The sequence below is a fragment of the Nannospalax galili genome, unplaced genomic scaffold, assembly GCF_000622305.1.
Source record: "Nannospalax galili isolate Female #2095 unplaced genomic scaffold, S.galili_v1.0 scaffold188, whole genome shotgun sequence".
NCBI lineage: Eukaryota > Metazoa > Chordata > Mammalia > Rodentia > Spalacidae > Nannospalax > Nannospalax galili.
In genome coordinates, this window is record NW_008360325.1 from 7,351,166 (window position 1) to 7,364,235 (window position 13,070).

Below are 13,070 nucleotides of genomic sequence, written 5' to 3' on the forward strand. Positions count from 1 at the left end.
TGCCCAAATGCAACTCTCTTCTCTGCAGACACCCGTGTCTGTAACTTGAGGAGCCCTGGAAGATGAACCCTGAAGCCAAGACTGCCGCTCTGCTCTGTATCTGATGTACCACTATCCTATACTGACGCAGACTTCTCAAGGCATTTAAACATTCAGAGAGCCAAAGTTACAGCTTGGTGCTGACTCAGGGTCTCTCAAACTTGAAATAGCCTCAGAATTTTCTGGTTTACCTACTTCCCATCTGTACAAATATTTACTTAATGTTTTCTTTAAATCAGTTATTTGTTGTTTGAGAAAGGGTCGCCCTATAGTCCCAGCTGGCCTGGAACTCACTATGTAGACCAGGCTGGCCTCCATCTGATAGAGATCCCCCTGCCTCTGCCTCCTGAGTGCCCATATTAAAGGTGCGTGCCACCACACCTGGCTCAGTTGACTCTTTAAAATTAAAATACCTACTTTAGGCTTGTTCGAAGCTTTGCCAGTTATTCTTTGAAAAAATTCCTAACATGTGAACGCTCTAAGTGGGTAAATTGTTCTACCACTGGAAAACAGGTCTAACAACTATCCTTAACCCAGTTCCAGGGGATCTGAGTTTCTCCCTGGCTGTTGCAGGCATTGAATGCATGTGGTACACTTATACACGTGCAGGCAAAACACTCATATGCATAAAATAAAAATAAAATTTTAGAGATTTAAAAAAACCAACAGGTTCAATTCCAATTGTTCTAACAATAAATTTTGAGAAATGTATCCTAATATTGTTCATAAATGTTTAAAATCCCAAGCTTTTAAAATCCACCCCCTCGCCCCTAATTCCACATTAAACTTTCTAGTCACTAAAGCCCTGCAGTTAGGCATGGTGGTGCACACCTGCAATTCTAGGCATAGGGGCAGAGGCAGGCAGGTCAGGGTCCGAAGGACAGCTTAGGCCACACAAGCCTCTGTCTTAAAAAACCAGAGAAACAACCCAAAATCTCTACAGTACCTGGTCTAGTTTACAAATTATCATCTGCTACAAAAATGACACTTGCAAGAAAAATCACCTAAGTGAGCAGGGCTCTATGCACCCAGCTCACAGGACTTCCTTATGGAAGTGGGCTCCACATGCACAACCTTTGGTCATGCTGGCAACATGACCAATCACGGCTCTCGCCATCCACCCTGCGTGCTCACACAGTTCTTAGGCAATCCATCTTTAAATACACGCCTCTCTCACTGATGGGCGTGGAGCTCACGCCACTCTTCCTTTCACGCGCTTGCCCTTCTTTGCTGCATACATCAGGTATTCAATAAATGCTTGTGGAGAAGAACAGAATCAATACAGAGCAACCTTTATTGCCATAATAAATTGCATATTTGTAAATTGTATATTTGCACCAAGCAAAAGAGATCTTTATTTTTAGTTTTGCATTTCCTTAAAAGTGGGGAGTCTGTCAAATATGTCTGTCCACTCCAGGAAATGCACAATAATCAGCAGACTGCCCACCACACCCATTTTCCTATGAACTCCAGAGCCCCAAACACAGCCTGTGACAGCTTCATGTGTACAACTGAAGACTTGGGAATTTCATAAGTTATTCTTCAATAAACTATACAAAAATATTCATTTTAGTAAAATTTGTTTTTCAAAACCACAGCTATTTAATTATTGCTCCCACCTCATAAGACTCATATGAAAATAAAACTTAAAATAGAAAAGGAGAAAAAAACAAAATCAACAGAAAGTTGGCTCCCGGCGTCTGAGTCACTTCTGGGCTTTCTTCCTGGTTCTTGAACCTTGAATGGGAATCAAAGAAATGTAAAGAATTAATCATTAATTTATAAAAGCTAAAGAACCGAAATATAAATCTTCCTATCCACATCTAGTTGATGGACGGTTTGTAGAATGCAATTTACACAAAAGTGTAACTGTCCGTACCCTGGAGATTCTAGGAAACTGTGTCCTACTCTAATATACCAAGGAATATGTCAATGAAACTCACTTTGTAGTCCTAACCCTTCAAAGAACCACACCCAATGGACACAGCTACTCAAATATTTCTCCCCAGAATTTTCACTGTAGAACCAGGAACAGTGACTTTCGATGTAAAGTCCAAGTCCAAACGGGCTAGGAAGGGGCACTGAGGCTGTGCGAGGTGTTAAAAGCGAGGGGCTCTGTGCTCGAGTTGCTTTCCACAGCCTTCCTCCACATGGAAGATACTTCCTATGGGACTCAGGGCAGACCTGGCCTGAGGCCCCTAGGACAGCTCCTCTCTACCTCTTCATAGGTTGAGATCAATAAGGGACTCTCAGAGGGACTGGAATTCCATCTGGTCAGGAAATCTCCCCAACTACCCCACATGCTCCAGCCTGACCACACTCCCTGGTGCTGGCCCCAGCTCTAGCCTGACCACATTGCCTTAAGTTCTCTTCCAGAACAAGGGTTGGCCTCAGAAGGGCAGCCTGCTGGACCGTGTCAGTCAATTACTTTTTGGAAAAGAACACAACATGCTTTGACTGTGAGACAGTATTTCTGCCTCACATGTGTAATAACAAGTAGTTTCTAGAGAGATTCTGATGGGGGCTCACTCAATTACTTAACTGGAAAACCAGTTTAAAAACTAGCGTTTTTTTTTTTTTTTTTCAAAATTCCAGTTTCTGTTCAATTATACTACAATTCAGTCAGAGCAAATGAACATCATTCCTATCGATCACAATACACAGCCTGTACACCATGGCAGATTTCACAATTTGGGGTTTTTCTTTACTTTCTGTGGCATAGCTTTCTTTTTTATTTCATGGTGTGGGGGGAGAAGGGCCAGGACCTACAGGCTCATGAGAGCCCACCCTCTCTACAGGCAGTCAATGGAGACACATTCTCCTCTTCAGTGGTGTGGCCCATGTCCTGTCAATAACTTCTCACCTAGTTCCTGCAATCAGCCCCAATGAAATTCACTGGGTAATAACTTGCTCACTGGCTAACGAAGTAAATCAAGGCATGAAAGTGGAGAGAGAGGAACTAGGTGGAAAGAGGATCAGAAAAAAACAACAGGAGAAAGTAATAGGTAATATAATAAAACCATTATTATGCATAACTAACCTATGCTAATAAAAAATAAATTTCAAAAGCATGAACCATGCAAAGCGCTGAGATAAAAAGTCACTGTTGCAAAAATAAATAAATAGATAAATAAATAAATCCCACAGCATACTTTGAGATTTTTATGTTGAGAATTTTGAGGTTAAGTCTACATAGAAAACTGGCATGCTGCACAGCTATTTCAAACTCGAGGTCAATCATCAGTATCACAACATCTCCCTTGCAGTAAGTTTTGAAAGTAAAGGCACAGGACAGACACAGAAGCAACCACGATACAACTGCATTCAAACAATGCTGACCTTGTGACCATCTTAACTTGGTAGTGAGGTAAATACTGCCGCCTACCCTATGATCTACACCTAACATTTCTTGCTGCAATTCAAAATGCTCCTGTCTGGACTCTCTGACATGATCAGAACTGACCACCTTAGAGACGTCGATATACACAGCGATGCGGTATTCCCCAATAATTGATTGACTGCTGCAGAAATAAAATCTATTTTCTTGTCTCTAAAATATGACCATGTTCATAACATAGCAATGCTATTAACAGGTTTAATCACAAAACTAATGTGTAAAATCAGGTATTTGAAAAGCACCGCCCAGGAGTCTGGGGATACTCTTGTGTCATTTGGACCATGAGAAAGGGAGAATGGCAAATCTCCTGGCTGGGTCAGGTCCTCTTAGAATCTCTAGTTCCTGACCAGTCACAAGCCCCCAAAGAAAATTCTGGGGAATGGTCCAACCCAACCTTACTTCAAAAGTAATCCCAAGAGTAGTCTCTACTGCGGGAATGGAAAGGATGCAGTACACTAGCCATAAATATCATGGCTACATCAACGGCTTTTTAGAACAATTCTGAAGCACTGGCCTGATTTGAAATGCCAGAATATACACTTTTTTTAAAAAGACTTATCATTTTGTAAGGGGGAAAATTACTTGCAGCAAATAACCAAATTTTCTCAATTGGTAAAAATTATTCCTTGCATAAAAATAAAAGGATTTGCGGCCCCTGCTCTTCCGAACACCACCCTGTCACCCCTTTCTCTCGGAAAGCCTACACAATACACACACAGAAAGCTTTCAGAATATGCTCCCACACAATAGACCCCCAACTAGTCAAAATGAGTTTAGGTGTATCAAGAAAATTACACACGTTTTTAAAATGGTCTAAATAGATATTAAAGGAAAGTTGCTCCCATTTTGCTAGGCACAGCATTCTGAAAGATCTCACAGGGAGAAAAGTCTCTTACCATATTGTAAACCATAAATTGTGTTTGAAAATAAAATCGTTAATGAAGAAACTGACATTTCTAAAGCTGCTGTTAGAGGTAGCCATTTCCAAAACACGTTTGTGACACAAAATCGTAAGGCCTCAAATCACAAAATTCATTGATTTTATTATATATTTTTCAAAACCTAAAACTTCAAACGTGCCCTCTCCTGTGAACCACTAAAATTGATGAATATAAACGAGACACTCACATGAACCCTTCTGTTTGTTTCTTGCTAGAAACAATAACATTTGCCATCTCAGGCTATACTCTTATGAATATTTTGATAGCAAAATAACTACCTTGTACTTCAGAAAAAAAAAACTACAATGGGAAACTTTTTAATTCCAGAACACTGTTCTGAGTTCACATGACTACAGGAGAATCTGATTATTCTTTATCATTTTAAAAGGTATAGCAAAAAATATGAACAGTTCTTAAATTAGCTGAGTTTATAGTCTCACAATAAAAATCAAAACAAACTAATATTTTCCTAGAAGAAAGAACACCCAAATTACAATCTCTTATCAAAATTTTGGGCACTATAAGCCCCTTTTCATAGTCAAAATCCGAATTTAAAGTCACTGCTCTATCAACATGAAGATGCCCTGTCTTCAGGAAGCAGTGGCAGGCAGAAGGTGACCTGCGGCAGTGAAGAGAGCCTCTGTCCGACCACAGCACGGGTAGGACTTGCCTTCAGGGGCTTGAGGTGTCCACTGCACCAGAACATGGGACTTGCCTGAACTACCACTGCTGGTCACAGAGTGAGGTGAAGTAAGAATAAGGCTCTTTACAACGCTCCTGGTTTGCCCCACTCACTGTCAGAGCTGCTGTAGCTAGCCTCTGGCTGAGACATGCCACCAGGGACTGCTCCTTGGGACTCGTCACTTCCTAATAACAAAATGAACAAGGAGAGGAGGGAGGAGGAGAATGGAAGGCAGCATCATTAGATGGAGAGGTTCTGCAGAGCCTTGGCTCGGGGTCAACTTAAGGATGCTGCAGCCGTCGTACACGTAGTACAGGAGGAGAAAGTGCTAATAAAATCACAACAGAGAGGCCCGTCTTTCAAAACTGAGTATCTTACTTTCCGGCAGCATGCACTTGGGCCACTGTCGAAGGGAAGATAAAATAGTGTTGGCCTGATGAACTAGGGAATTTATGATATAATGACATTTTTGCCAAAAATCAACCTTTTCATTAGAAATTGAGAAATACTGCAGGATCAGCAAAATGACAAATCTTTAAAAATGATAAATCTTTAAAAAGAAAATATGGCAGAACTGAATCTCCCATCACTAAGTCAAGAAAAGCACCTCCCTCCTAGGAGCCCTCAACGCACCAGCCCCAAGCCGTCTTTTGCCTTTGTTGACGTCACCTCTAGACTAACATGTTATGGGAAATGGCTTAGGAACCATCTTATAACTACATTATTTTTGAGGTTTGTTTGAGACACGGTTTCACTATGTAGCCATAGCTGGCCTGGAACTCACTATGTAGCCAAGGCTAACCTTAAACTCACAGAGATCTTCATGTCACTGCCTCCCAAATGCTGGGACTAAAGGTGTGTACCCACCTTTAGTAGGTGCCCAGCTAGTTTATAACTATCTAAGAAATTACTTCAAGCCTTTTAAAGTTTTTATTTTAAAGTTTAATTCCTTCCTCCTGGGTGGCTGCAAAGAGCTGCAGCCCAGACGGCCCAGCAGGGAGGAGACCGCTGCTGTGGTGCTGCCAACCTTGAGTTATGTGTCAGCAAGGCAGGGGACAGCTACAGCCGAGTGGCAGTTCTGGTCTCTAGCCCTCACCTGTTCTCAGCTGCTCCGTCATTTAAATGCTCAGGGTGTCAGGTTCCAAATCTGCGGGGGGGGGGGGGGGGGGGGAGCTATCTCCATGGTCCCAGCCTCATGGTCACTGTGAAGAGTGACACCATGTGAGGACAGATGACATTCTGGTGCATGCCATATGAATACAGCCTCTACCTACACAGTATTTTATAATCAAATCAAAATATTATGATCCACATGGCAGTCCTTCACCCAGCGGGAGGAAATTCAATTTGGGGCTCTCTACGGAAGAAATTTAGTAAAGCTGTTCAACTTACGGGTCTGTGTGGCCTCTGTCTGTGCACTTGAGCAGTCCACATCTTCAACACTGGATGCTGTGCTTTCTTCAACTTCTTTCTTCCGCTTCTTACATGTAAAATTTAAAAGGCACGAGAGAAAAAGTGGTGATGTAATATAGCGGTCACATCGGGAAATACACAAACAGACTAGGACGCGTGAATCTGAGTGTGAGAGAGTCTGACAACACAGAACATAGTCCTAAACTCAGCAGAGCGGTTACCTGGGGAAGGAAGAATTAAGAGAGCTCCAAGCACAGCAGTCAGTCTTCCCTTACATCTACCTCTAGGTTTCCTTGCTCTGAGTTCACCACAGAAAGCTACACTTGACCCATCACGGCTGAGCAAGAACAAACTCTTTCCGGACATGAAATGTTTTACAAATTTACACTCTCCCTCACACAGGCCAATGAGACCCATTCTTCTCACTTATTAATGTGGATGGAGGCAGGTGGGGAGGCTGTGGACTAGATAGTAGGAAAATATACAGGACTCGCTTCACACATGCAATCAGTGGCTGTACAATCAAACACTTGAGGCAAAACTCTACCATGAACCAACGTTTCCTGTAGGGTGTTTTTTTTTTTTATTAGAAGTTTAAGTAAGACTGCCATTTTGCCGTAAGTGAATAACCTTAAAAGTGCAAAGTTCTCCTAAAACCTCAAAAGCCACCTGGGTTTCCGAGCACCTCACGTACTCCTTTCCCATTCCGTCACTCTGGAGGCCTGCTCACACTCCATCGCTGCATCCTTCACACGCATGCAATGCAGCTCCCTGTTCTGCTGCGTCCTATTGCTACAGGATCCAACCAGCCCCAATTCCCTGCCAAGTTTTAAACTTACTTAACATTTCTCTACGGGTATAATTACAGAGGGTCATTAGTAACAAACACAAAACATTTATATTTTCCGTATAACTTATCCATGTAGTTTCTCACATTTAAATGTGTCAGAGCCTCTTTGAGGTCCCTAAAGTATATCTGGTCCTTTAGTAAGGCATCTGATATGCCCAAATCTCAGTCACAATGCAACACAACCTTCTTGTTCATACTTTCTAAACAAGAGACTTCATCTGAGAATGTTCCTTGCTGCAGACCACTCTACGTACAGTTCTGAAGAATCAATACCGACCAACAAGACACCAGTCTCTTCCTGAAAGGCAACCATAGTGTCCTAGTTACTTTTCTGTTGCTGTAAATGAAGCACTGTGACCAAGGGAACTTAGAGGAAGAAGAGTTTATTTCAGCTTATGGCTCCAGAGGAATCAGAATCCATCATGGCCGGGAGGCACGATGGCAAGGGTGGCTGGAGTAGAAAGAGGAGAGCTCACATCTTGAAGCAGGCACCAGAAGCAAAGAGCAGAGATCCAACAGGACTTAAGAACTCTCTAAGCCTGCCCCCGTGAAGTGCTTCCTGCACCATGGCCACACCTCCTAAGGCCTCCCAAAACAGCACCACCAACTGGGGACAAAAATGTCCAAATACTTGGAGCCTATGGGGAACATTGTCATTCAAACCACCACAGAGGGGTTCTGTCCTAGAGAACAATGAAAAGTGAAAGCCACCATGTTTTATTCCCCAGGCGGAGAGAATCACAATTGCAGTTTTAAAGCTGTGTGCAAGGGGGCTGGGGAAGTCTCAGAACTCAGACTAACAAACTTACCTACCATGCAGCTACAGAAAAGCCTCACATACACAGGAACAACCACCTGACCACCCCTCCCATGCAGAGAAACAACCCAACAAACACTTAGAAACTTCCAAAGGTGCTCACCAGTAGATCTGTATATGGAGATACTGCCTTCACAAAAATAGCCCTGAGAGTGGCTATAACTTCACATAACTGATGAGGGAAGGGGAGAGTGCCTTACATCTTTCTTTTCCAAAGTGTTGCTTCATGATTACCATCTAAACCCTGCTGGGCTGAACAGATTGGTTCGATAATTACATACAATAACTGCAGTGGGCAGGTAACCCTCAGCTGGCACAGGGCAGCTCCCCTGTGAGAACTTCCATATGCAAACTGCACTGATGGACTGCATTAGGTACATCTTTCCTGCCGGTGCACGGGCCTGATTAACGCCAGCCAAGACTCCAAGGTTAGCACGTCAGCAGATTTGTGATGCATTAGGCAGGTATAAACACAGACACTTTTGTGTGTTCAGACCAACATTAAGGAGGAATATTTCAGGACCATGGAGCTTTCCATACAGGAGAGAATGTGTTTTCCAGGTTTTGGATGGCAGGTTTTTAAATGCCCATTATAAAGGGAGCTATCCAATATTTTCTACCCAATTCATCTTGTTCTCAAGCTTATTAAATAGAAAGGAGCTTTCTTAATCTCCATGCAGGTAAATTACAAGGACTGAAAAATCAGACAGTATTCAACCAACAAAGGAAACACCTGTGCTTTAAGCAGCACATACCAGGGAAAGCACTGGGTGACATGAATCCACACACCAGCCAGGTGTCTCCACCCACCCTTGCTGACAGCAGATGTAGTTTGGCTGGGAAGGGCCCATGGACTGAAGATCGCCAGTTAGCAAAATAAAATGAAGCCCTCCCAGCCTAACAGTACGTGAGCACAGCACTCATGTTACAAGGCAATGCACAACAGTCGCCCATCTTCTTTCTGAGCCTCTCCATAATGTGGCATCTTGCCGTCTGCCAACATCCTAAGCTTCTGGTAGCTCAGAGGTGGGTTTCTTTTGAAATCAAAAGGGCTTCCCAAAATGATGGTGCTAATCTCTGATTTTGTCACATTCGACACCATGTTGCACAGACACCTTTATTTGCATTTATAAATGAAATCAAGATACTGTATGACACACAAGAATAACTTATAAAATACACTTAGAATACAGTTTGCTTTTAATTCAGCATAGAAAAGTCTTGAGAAGAAATCAGGCTTAGTTCAAAGGACATTAGTATATATATTGCACATTATATTTTTAAAGTGTTCAGATATGCTAAAATTTACTTAATTAGCAGCTTCTCACTTCCAATTTAGAAACAGGAAGGGAATTCAGTTGGACGCATATGGATTCATAATTTGCTAATAGTCTAAACATTGTTTGGAGACCAAACTGTTTCAATGGAAAAGACAACAGAAATCTTCAGAGGTAAAAACCACAGACGAACTCTCTGCTTCAGTCAAGACCCAGAAATCATGCCCAGATGATGTGATGGCCTCTGGGAAAAGCCAGCTAGGCCTCTGCCATCTCCTGGGAAGAGGCAGTGCGCTGGGTGCCGTCCTCATTGCAGAGTCACACGTGCTTGTTTTAAAAGTGAAGATACACCTGGCATTATATGTCAGAGGACTCCAAGCACAAACATGGCATGCCAGTCACCCTCAGTTCTCTTGATTTAGGCCACTGAAAGTCATCATGCAGTGTATACAATGTACAAGTTACTGATGCATTCCTTAAGAGTAACCAAAGGATTTAGTTAAAACGTACTGGACAAAAAAAATAAAGATGGGACATGAGAAAGCCGAACAGAATTCACTCGGTACTTCTCCGTCGGGAGAAAACTAGATCTGGGTGGGAGCTCTTTACTCCTGTTTCAGGTCCCTTCCCGCAGAACTCTGTCGCAGTCCTCTGTGGCTCCTTGGTGTGAAGTGGAGATTTCTAGGTGAAGTACAGTTTTGCTCTACCGCACTAGGCAGAGACTGTCCCCATGCCTCTCTCCGTCCCTCTCAGTATGCACAATCTTGGAGGCAGGGACTGCGGTCTCCATCCTTTTCCTAACCCCTGCTGAGCTCAGCACAGTACTTCCCAAGTGTCAGTGAAGCTGTACTCATAGAGCAACTACTCAACCCGTATCTTATCCTAAGTCCTTCAGACTGTAATATCTGCACAGGCATTAAATGATCACAGATGTGTTTCAAATAAACATCAGACGACCATCTATAGTTACAAGAAATTACAGTATCGGGGGTTGGATTTATTATGCTCAGAAGTGTTGGAGTGCTTTCTTGCACCTACTGTTTGGTATGAAATTTCTTGTGCATGTATGTAGTATTCGGTTGGGACTGTGATCAGGCTTGGCTTGTTCTCAGCTCACCTTTTTGTTTGTTTTGGGCTTTTCTTTTCCGTCTTTTTGAGACAGGGTCTCCCTGTAGCCCCAGCTGTCCCTGGAACTCACTATGTAGACCAGGCTGGCCTTGAACTCACAGAGATCCGCCTGCCTCTGCCTCCCAAGTGCTGAGACTAAAGATGTACACTACCATGCCCAGCAGCTCACCTTTTTAAAAGGAGCAGATGAGTTTGAAAAATAATCCTAATCCTGTTAGAATGCATTAAAATGTTTATTATTTTAGGTAAATCCAGTGACAAAGATTCTAATAAGAGTAATGAATATTGTACATCCTCAAGGCACAGGCCCCTGCTTAAAGAGAGACCAAGGGCGTCACCACGCACGCACTAATCATCTACCTGGCACTGTGACCAGCTTCATTCTCAACACTACAAAAAACCAAAACATATAAAAGCACTCAAGTGTGGTGGGGCTCAGGTACTTTAATACCAGCACTGTGGAGGCAAAGTCAGGTGGCTCTCAGTGAGCTCCAGATCAGCCTGCTTTACATAGTGAGACCTATCTTTTTTTAAAAAAAAGGGGGGGGGTTGGGGGGGTTAAAGCAAAAGGCCAATCATAGCTTCTATAAAAAAAATTAAACATATATATGTGTTCAATTTCTCTCAGCTGTACATGAAATCCTTTAGTGGTCCATAAATGAAAGTTCAATGTAATTCCTTTATGTGGAGTTTCACTCTGTGAAGTAGCAACTCTTACACATATGCAACTCATACATGACTTCAGTCAACTCTTGATTTTCTTGCCGTTTCAACTTGGATCCTTCTCCTATCAACATTTTAGTATCTGTTCTGGAGGTAGAAAGAAGAAATACAACTCAAATAATTGTGATGACTATTTACAGGTCTGGGGAAAAGAGTTGAATGAAAGATAGTGTTTTCAAACACAACTAACATGCAGTCTGGAATACCAGCATTCTTTCATAGTTCAAACCCTCTACTTTGTGAGTACCACAATAAACTAAGAGTTTTAAAAAAAATTTTATTATTTTTATTTTATGTGTACGTGTGTATTGCCTGCATGTAGGTAAGTGCACCCACGTCGTGCAATGCCTGCGGAGGTCGCAAGAAGTTGTTGGATGCCCTGGGACTGGAGTGACGGACAGTTGTTAGCTGCCATGTGGGTGCTGGGATTCTAACCTGGGTCTTCTGCAAGAACAACCAGTGTTCTTAACTGCTGAGCCATCCATCTCTCCAGCCCCTAAACTAAGACTTTAAGCATCTAAAAAGAGTGCACGAAGAATGTCCATGAATCCATTTAGTATGCAAAAATACACAGATGCGTTGATTTGTAAAATATGCCAGAGAACTAAATGACGAGGCACACAAGCCGACTGGACGAGCCGACGGCTTAGCAGAACTACAGTCAACGCCCACACGCTGTTGAGCACAGAGCTGCTTTCAGAAGGCAAACCTGACCTTTGCCCACCCTCCTGTTTATTTTAAAGCACACTGTATCCCCACTTGGTCTGGCTCCCTCCCAGAAGACCCAGAGAGGGAGTGGCTTTGTAGCCCTTCTGTCACCCATTCTCTTAGAAAATGTCCTTAGAAAATGAATGCTAATGAACAGGTGAGCTGACCGATCGGTCTAACAGAACGACATACACGCACAAGAAATTTCATACTAAACAGCAACTGCAACCTGGAAAGAACTCCCGACAGCACTTATGAGAACAATAAACCCAACTTCTCAGCAAAGGGCTTTGCAGGGTTCTAACATCTAACATCTTCGTATCTAAAGGGCCATCACCATGAGTAAACCCAGTGGTCACAGAACAAGTGAAACATGGTTCCCGAAAGCCAGTGAGTTGTGCTCTAGAAAGCCAACGTGCCTGTGCACTCTGCTGTGCTGAACCTAGGGCCTCCAGTCACGGAACCCTCTGAGGGCTCCACCACCTGAACCTAGGGCCTCTTCAGCCATGTTTCCCCGAAGGATCCATCACCTGCACCATGAATGCCCAAAACTTAGCAAAGTTAAGGTGTTTGAGGGATAATTTATGGGGAAAGGCATAAATGGGTAATGGATGTGCCTTAATTATCTGTAATATTTTATGACTAAAATCATAAGGAGAATTTTCTTCTACGTATTTTGACCTTCTCTAAGGAAACCTACGCTACGGATGTGTGACAGTGGTTGCACGACCTGGTTCAGACAACTAGGCTTTTTTCAGTTTTTCTTTTTCTAGTCATTGTTTTTGGGGGTGGGTGGGTATGTGGGTACACATGTGCATGCCATGACACACATACGGAGATCAGAGAACAACTTTACGGAGTTGTTTTTTTCCCTCCCTTTCTATGTGTATTCTGGGGAGCAAACTCAGGTTGACAGGCTTGCTCTGCAAGTGCTCTGCCCACTAAGCCTGTTGCCAGTCTCTTTTTTCATAACTTTGAACAGATGTGTCTCTCACAGACGCTACACCACATATATGAAAGTATCTGCGGGATGACTGAAAAGTAGTCAGCGGTAACCTAGAGTTTAATGGGATAATCCACTACCCCCCCATCGGG

The 13,070-nt window shown here is 42.9% G+C and overlaps 1 protein-coding gene across 7 annotated transcripts in view; it reads right to left on the reverse strand.

The window, feature by feature from the left end:
* Positions 1 to 1,315: 1,315 nt before the first annotated feature.
* The window catches only part of Vrk1 (VRK serine/threonine kinase 1), a 91,244-nt gene continuing 79,489 nt past the window's right edge, over positions 1,316 to 13,070 (reverse strand). For 5 of the 7 annotated variants that reach the window (XM_008825650.3, XM_008825648.2, XM_029559895.1 and 2 more), the window contains 2 exons: positions 6,452 to 6,539; positions 1,316 to 1,776 (listed from right to left, as the gene is read on the reverse strand). In XM_008825650.3, coding sequence (XP_008823872.1) covers positions 1,745 to 1,776; positions 6,452 to 6,539 — 120 coding nt within the window. In that variant the 3' untranslated portion in view covers positions 1,316 to 1,744. Of the gene's footprint in view, positions 1,777 to 6,451; positions 6,540 to 11,142; positions 11,355 to 13,070 lie in introns of those variants that run through there. The other 2 variants (XM_017796234.2, XM_029559899.1) reach the window with 2 other exon arrangements.